Source organism: Aptenodytes forsteri, unplaced genomic scaffold (genome assembly GCF_000699145.1).
Source record: "Aptenodytes forsteri isolate BGI_AS27 unplaced genomic scaffold, ASM69914v1 Scaffold71, whole genome shotgun sequence".
Taxonomy (NCBI): Eukaryota; Metazoa; Chordata; class Aves; order Sphenisciformes; family Spheniscidae; genus Aptenodytes; species Aptenodytes forsteri.
This window is the reverse complement of record NW_008795923.1, coordinates 2,405,236-2,413,147: the sequence shown is the minus strand read 5'-3', so window position 1 is coordinate 2,413,147 and position 7,912 is coordinate 2,405,236. Positions and strand designations below refer to the sequence as shown.

At 35.9% G+C, this 7,912-nt stretch overlaps 1 protein-coding gene across 2 annotated transcripts in view; it reads left to right on the top strand.

Annotated features, from left to right (window-relative positions):
• The first annotated feature begins 2,479 nt into the window (after nucleotides 1–2,479).
• Nucleotides 2,480–7,912, top strand: part of SYT1 (synaptotagmin 1) — a 144,236-nt gene continuing 138,803 nt past the window's right edge. Inside the window, exon 1 of one of the 2 annotated variants that reach the window (XM_009284928.1) lies at nucleotides 2,480–2,666. In XM_009284928.1, the coding sequence (XP_009283203.1) occupies nucleotides 2,495–2,666 (172 nt within the window). In that variant the 5' untranslated portion in view covers nucleotides 2,480–2,494. The remainder of the gene's footprint in view (nucleotides 2,667–7,912) is intronic. The other variant, XM_009284929.1, reaches the window with a different exon arrangement.

The window sequence follows — 7,912 nt, the reverse complement described above, 5'->3', positions numbered from 1 at the left end:
TTACTGCAGAAAGCTTTTTCTGAGACAAGATTCTTTTTCAGCCCCTGCACACCTATTTAAATTATCAGGACAGTGTCATTGGCCTGTAAAGGTCGAAGGCTCTGTAGCAACTCTCAAAAGCGTTTGTGCATGCCTCATTAGATGTAGTGACCTCTAACTGCACTAGGACTCTACCAAGGATTGTTCCTGGAGATCAGAGGAATACTCGGTTTTGTTATTTTTTTCCTTCTTTTAAATAAATGAAAGTGTAACGCTTCAAATTTGTTCTCCTAATATATTTTCAAAATATAGCTCCAAAACTGGAAGCAAATAAATTACATTTGCCTTAATTTTTAATTAGCTGAAAGTCATCACTGCAAATTGTGTCTTCCATTACAAAACAAAATAGTCAACTGCCAGGCCTGAAATAATTAAGCAATATATTATAATTACGCAATTTAATTTTGATTTAATTATGATATATCATACAACTTTTCTTCTGATTTAACTGACATTCATTGACAAAATGCTATAATATAAAACAGCACTAATGTTTACAGCTGATGGCTCTGCATGTTTTGCTTCATAGGATTTGGCATTCATCAGAGCATATGGAAAAAGTCTTCTAGTCTGGAATAGCTGGCATGTTCTTTCATACTACACAAATTATGCACTACATGTTTTTCCTGGTTGTTATTGTGGGAGGCAAGTGGGGAAATCTTCGCAGACATCGGACTTGAGCCAAAGTTCATGGATGTTAACTGGAATCTTTCCATCGATTTCGGTCTGCTTTAGATAGTGAACTGCTCCCGTGTTGTTACAAGCAAATAGATAAGACTGCATGCTTATGAAATATTTACAGAGCTGTATCATATACATATTCTGTGTCAACATCAACATGATTTTATATTAGGCTAGAGAATGCGAGGGCAAAGGCAGAAGCGATGGGCAGGCAGGGAATACTGCTTCATTCAGTGCTGCATCAATAAAATTGCTGCAAAATATCCACCAAATTGCTTCTTCAGGACAAGGCCAACCCCCTATTTAGTTAAAATCTTTTTCATCGGATGACAGTATTGGAGAATGGCTTCTATTCCGGACTACGCTTGTGTGCAAACCCCTGTTTAATGACAGGACTGATGAGGGTGATTTCAAAAGGTTCATTCTGCCTGCAGTCAGGTCTGCACCTGCAGGTCTTCATGGCTGCAGGCTCGTAGAGGTAAAGTTGAAGGACGAAAGGCCAATCCTCATCTTGATTTAGTGATTTGAGCACTCTCAGCAACATCCATGAAAGCAGTCACATAAGGCAGGAAAGCTCGTAACTCATCGTATTGCATGCAGTCGGACGCTCTTATGCCCCTTTAATTTTGATGTGTTTCCTTTTTTTCCTGTGGTGATGTTTAAATTTCTCAGCAAAAGGTCAAAGGCCAAATGTCTTTTGGGGCTGAGAGCAATTGTACACTCAGAGCAATAATGAATGTTTGTTATCTCTCAAACCCTTTCTCCCTCTGGTTTTCTGAAGAAAACCAGAATGATTATTCAGATCAATGATATTTAGGATGTGGCAGAAAATCAGAACAATGTGTTCAAAACCAATATAAACATTTCAGCCAACCTTCTTTTGATATTGAAATTGCTTCGTGCATCTCATCTCACCTTCACCCCACTGGCTCAAAATTCTTTCCTTTGTAATGTACGCTCAAGTAAAGGTTTTGCAAAATGCCCGTTAAACAACATGAAATTAAAAATATGCTGATGTGGGATTACATTTGTGACAGCCTCTCAGATGTTTCAGTATGGCCGCATTTAGGTACCCTACAGATGTCATCGCTTCATGAATACACCAATGAGATATCTGAATAATTTAAGAGAATATTGTCAGTAGCAAATGTCACACGAAATAACTGGAAGGAAAATTGCCTTCAAAAAGTGAAGATAAAAATGGATGCAAATAAATTTCTGTTTAATATACAACTTGCTTAAATAGGAAACTTTGACAGGAAATCTCGAAGTGTTTTTATTATATCCTTTTCACTTCATTTATTTTATATAGAAACTTTGGCTATGACCCACACCTCTGTAACTCTCATAGAAAAATAATTCTGTAAATACACTGTGAAATTGGCACATAGGGAGCAGTTGTTACCCAATTTGCTTATGCTTTCACAATTGAAGAGCAAACCGTAAATCTACATGAGAGTTTTACAGGAATTTTGAGGTTTCAAATTCAGCAGTTCAAAATGCAACACCGTTGGAGAAGAACACTAAGCAGTAAAATTATTCTGCCTGAAATTAACCCTGCAAAAGACTTTTCTCTCTTATCTAATAAATATTTTATGAAGAACATGAAGCAATATGCTGATGCAGTTGTATTTGCCCAGTAAGCATGAGCACCAAGTGATATTCTGCCTATTTAGTCTTTTATTGATGAGAGATCCATTTCAATGATTTAAACATTATCTTTTGGGGGTTTTGTTGTGTTTTTTTTATTCCTACAGCTTACCCAGGGGTTAAAATGGTGAGTGAAAGTCATCACGAGGCCCTGGCAGCACCGCCAGCTACCACAGTAGCAGCAGCCCCTGCAAGTAATGTCACCGAGCCAGCCAGTCCCGGAGGAGGGGGAGGAAAAGAAGATGCATTTTCTAAGTTAAAAGAGAAGTTCATGAATGAACTGAACAAAATTCCATGTAAGTAAAACTTGATTGATTAAAAAGCTTCTGTTGGCAGATTAGATTTCACTTGACATTTTCTTCTTTGTCATTTATTTAGACAGCATACTAAATGTTTTCTAGTCAAAACTAGAAAAATCAGAAGATAAATCTGGTTTAGTAAGCTCCTCAAAATTAATTGGAGTGGAAAAAAATTGGGTCAAACTCAATATGTAGTTTGAGTCTATTCTTGGTATGTCAGATTGTCTTGGTAATTTTTACTGATGAATTATTGCTGAATCATCAAAACTGGAATAGCAGAACTTCACAGTGGCCATGGGACCAATAAGCAAAATATTTCCTAACAGTAACGCTTAGGGTTTCGTGTTTATGACAAATGTGTGTGGGCATATTACCTTAAAGCAAAATTTGGCCAGAACTCATAAATATTGAGAAAATAAGGAAACTGTGTATCTTTGGGGATTAGAAAATGTAGAAAAAGTGCGAAAATGGCTTTTTAACAAGGAAATAGCTCTAATACATCAGTAATGTGTGAAGATAGCCATGCTTTTCCCACTCAGTAATTCTGTTAGATCAGCCATTGAATGTTGTTTGCATGAGTTCCTGTACCTGTGCAGAATACTTTAAAAGTAGCAGTGTATATTTCTGTGAAGTCAATAGGGTTAAAGTCAGCAGGGTTCTTTTGGTCTGTGCTAGAAAGTATTGATTCAAAGTTGAGGCCTCAATTTGTTCACATTTGTAAAAAAAATTAATCATTAGTTTTTTGCTGTTGTTTACGATAATACTAGGGTTCTTGAACCTGTTTGGTATGTTTTAGTATGCATACACTGGTATTAAATATACAACTAATTCAACATTGTGCATGTTGTTTCATATAATAAAGAAAAAATCCTTTTTGTTACTGATGGAAAAATTAAATAATGATACAAGCAGATAATTTTGACACTTTCATAGACATGAAGGTGAAGGCTGTGTGTGTATGTGTGTTTTAATAGCAGGCATTAGAGAGACATTCAATCTTTAATAATTTTTACTTCAGAAGAATAAGTAAATGTAAAATATTTTCAGGGAAGTATTTTAACGTATGTAAGAGTTTTCATTTTTAGAAGGTTATCGTTTGTGTATAGAAATGTGTGACTGATAAAGACAGATAACAAATTAGAATATTAATCGATTTTTTATCTCTGAAATGGATCTTGGCAATCTGGCAGATGTGGTTTTTGCAAAATTGATAGCAAACAGCCTTGCTCTGTCACTTGAAATTCTCACTTGCAAGAGTAGAGGTGTTACAGGGGTAAGAAGTATGTATGCCATTAGTTTGGTAATCTGCACAGTCCAGTGCAGACCATACTGAAATGAAATTGCCTGATGATATCATGGGAAAAACAAAACTGCAAGAAGGAAAAAGAAGAGGAAAAAAGAAAAGACAAGACATTGAAGGAGAAACGGTCAGCATTTGAAACATTTGTCTTTTAATTTTTATCTCACCATGCTATGTAAATGAGGTAGATGACACTTTTATGTAGATATTCTTTTACTTTTAAACTTTGATTTTAACATAGCAAAGGCGTAAATAGTTTCCAATATGAGGAACTCTGTAGTTGGTAGGTCTAGGAAAAGGTCTGTAGATAGAGAGGAGTTTTGAATGCACTGCTGCATACTTTTTTAAAACAACAATGAAAACAAGTGGAAAGTCCAATCTGGAGAATCTTTCCAGATTGGACTGAATAAAACTTTTCTTTTTTTTCTGTTCATGCAAAAAAAAAAAAAAAAAGAACCTACTATTACATTATGAAAGTGCTTACTGAGAAAAGTGTACTAGACCAGAAGACAACTCTTATTTATTATGAAATATAGTATCTATAAAATATGGTACCTTATGCTGGTAGTGAGACCAGAACGTATTGCCCCCATTTTAGAAATCTGGACTCTTATCCAAGATCATGCAGTAATTTTGTGGTGGAGTGGAGAAGTGAACCTGGGGTAGTCACAAATCCCATACCAATTGTCTGCTCTCCTTCTAGAGGCTGCATCTCCATCAAATACTGGGACTGTTTAACATGACATTCTGCTGTGTATATTTATTTTTTTTTAATTTTGCCATTTCAAGAAGAAAGTTGAATATTCATTGTACTACAAAGGGGCAAAGGGCTTGGGTGTGTTTTTTTTGAAATATTTAAATATGAAATAGTACCATTGACATGTTGGAGCATTTTATATCCCAAATAACTTTAGTTTTCCCCATTTTCCCCAATAACAAGTCCTACGTGAATGGACTGTAATTGCCAGGTCTGTATGTGTTTCTCATTTATAAACTAACACGAACAGATCACCAAATAAGTTTAAGTAGGTTGTCTCCAAAATATTGGGGGCAGGAGGGGAGAGGAGACATCATTTCCCTGTTGGAAGATTATAGCATTTCCTTACTATTTGTTTGGTTTATGTCGGTAGGGAGTTGTCAGCGAGCTGTTGTTAGCCTATTAAAAAGCTGAGGATTTAATTGTGGTAGAAAAGTTGTCAGACCTTACCTCTTACAGCTGGTTGCAGATTTTTTGAGACTCTCTCTTAAAACAGAGCAGTATGTAAATTTGTTTTTATAGTGCCTTTCTGGGAATTTCTTGCTGTGTGAGAGAGAATAAAGATGGTGAACGGGCCCCATTGGGACAGCACAGATGCTTGGGTCTAAGAACACCTCCAAGACCATGGACCAGGTTTCTCCTCTGGTAGATTCAGAGGACCTGACCCCAAGTCTTACACATGGCAGAGGAATGCCATAGTCAGCAAGTTGTCTAATCTTTGCAGATCCGCGACAAGCCTGTTTTCTAGTTCATGTACTTTCTCATGTAAAACTTCCAAAGGTCTCGGGTTCATCCCCACATGACAGGGAAGGCTTTGAAAGCTCAGTAGTTACTGCGAGAGGATTTTTTTTCCCAGTGCTCTGTTGTCTATGTGCAAGAGAGAAATAATTAAATGTTTTAGTTGCCTCTGCCTAAGATGTCTGCAGATGGAAAATAAGCCATCATGATTTAATGGATGTATAATAGGATAGAATGTACCCATATTGTGAAAAAGCTCAGCTGCAATCCACTTGGTTTGAGTGATAAAAAAGCCGAGCCATAGTGGGGGCTAATTTATATATAGTCTCCTCTTTCTGGTTTTTCATAGAAATTACATAATATCAAGTCATGCTTTTATTTAAAAAAAACAACTTCAAATAGTGGAATACATGATGACAAAAATAAAGGTACAGCAAACTACACCCAGCTGAATAAATACTGTTCCTTCCATGTGGCTTATAATAGAACAGTCATCTTTTTAAAATAATATGTTTTGTAGAACACATAGAAGTCACAAGTTAAATAGTCTAGACATACTTAACTAACTGAAAATATCAGTATTCCCATTAAGATTTCACTCTGCAAAACTACAAGATAGGTCTGTGCAATTTAAATTATACTGATGTTTCCTCCTGTAATATATGCACCAGAGAAGTCTTATTTTGTCAAAAATGGATGAATTTAATAGAATGAGGAAATAAAAGTTCCAAGAAGAAGAGAGGGACCATTGGTATTAGTGTACATTTATTTCAAGAGCAGTGATGCAGTATGTAAACCCAGTTAAAATTTTGATAGATTCAAGCAGAAATTCTGTTTTTTTCATTGGTTTGTATCTCTTTAAAATAGAACATACTCCACATTTTGTGGAAGGAGAGTGTAAGCTTCCAAAAGCACACAAATCATTCAGAATGGCGATGTCCTAACATATATTTCACTCTGGATAACGCAAGTGGGATCATTTTATTACAATGAGTCATACAATTAAAGTGCAAGAATCCTGTAAGGTTACCGAGGCATAACTGTGAAGAATTTTCTTCTCCGTTATGTAAATCCCTGCATTTTGGTTGTGAGTGGATGATTTGCATAATCACAGTACAGTTGTTTTTTCATAACTGCACTGTGTATAAAAGTCACTCTATCTTAATTGGTTCTTATACTTTCTATCCAAATTTATCTTTAATCTGCAGAATTTTTAAGCTGTTTACCAGAAGGAGAAAAAAGGCACCATCTCTGCTTTTACACTTTGCATTTTAAACGAAGTAATTCCAACACGTGAAGAAGGGGGTAAAACAAAGCAGATAAAAAGGCAGTTACACTTCTGAAAACAAAATTGCGTTAAAAGACTTTATAAGATATATTGATTCTTTCCTTCCTCCCTCACTGCTCTTCCATCTGGGCCTTTGTCTATAGGCTAGGAAAATACCTGCCATACATTTACAGTAAGCGAGTTCTAGCAAGACTGGGAATGCAAGACAGGAACAGCTTTTGGGCGGAGGCTTTAAATGTCCAGATACTGATACTAACCATACAAAAATAAAACTTAACATCAATCAGCATTAGTTTACTTAATAAGCATCTTTGTAAAAGCAAAGTGATCTTGATGTGTTTCCTAAGAGCACATTCCCGTATGAACAGAAGACCTTGTTCTGCCAGTAAGATAAATAAACCAGCAAAAATCCAATAAAATTCCAGCCTACATCTGACTGAATAATGATACTCTGTTAATGCTTCTCATATAATCTTGGATAGCTGTAATAGTGAATGCATTGAATCCAGGATACTATCATTACCTCTTTAATAGGAAGTTATTGCATATTTCTAATGCTCTTTGCTGTCTTACATTGTAATTGGATAAAAAGTTACATTTCCATACCAGCCTTATTCTGAAATGTTTGGCTGGCTTGCAACTCCATTTGGCCTCAGTAGCTGGTGCTCAAAACCCCTAAATTTGATTCATCATGTCCAACTGACTGATAATCCCCCAAACCAGGAGCTCAAAATTGTGTGATGATTCAGGCTGAAAACCCGATGTTCTGGGCAGACTTGTTTCACATTCTGTTTGCAGATATTCAGAGAAAGGTTTATTTACCTCTCCTTGGCTTAGTGAATAACTGTCAAAACAAAATGGGACTGGAGGCTATAGAGGAAACTGTAACAAAAAATATAAAAATAACTGTAAGAATAAGGTCTGGGTTAATTCTAAATAATAGCTTAGTAAACTGAAGTGCAGACTTGTAGATATAGTTGGATAAATTAGCAAATAAAATAAATCTGGATTTATATGTTTAGCCATTTAAGTTAAAGTTTCAGCCTTCAGCAGTCATCCTAGACAGACTTCATCATTTCTTTCTCCCTGCTGGTCTCTGCTTTTCTGCCCTTCTGCCTTTCTTGATTGACCAGCTGAGGTTGTATTAAGAGTTCTTATTA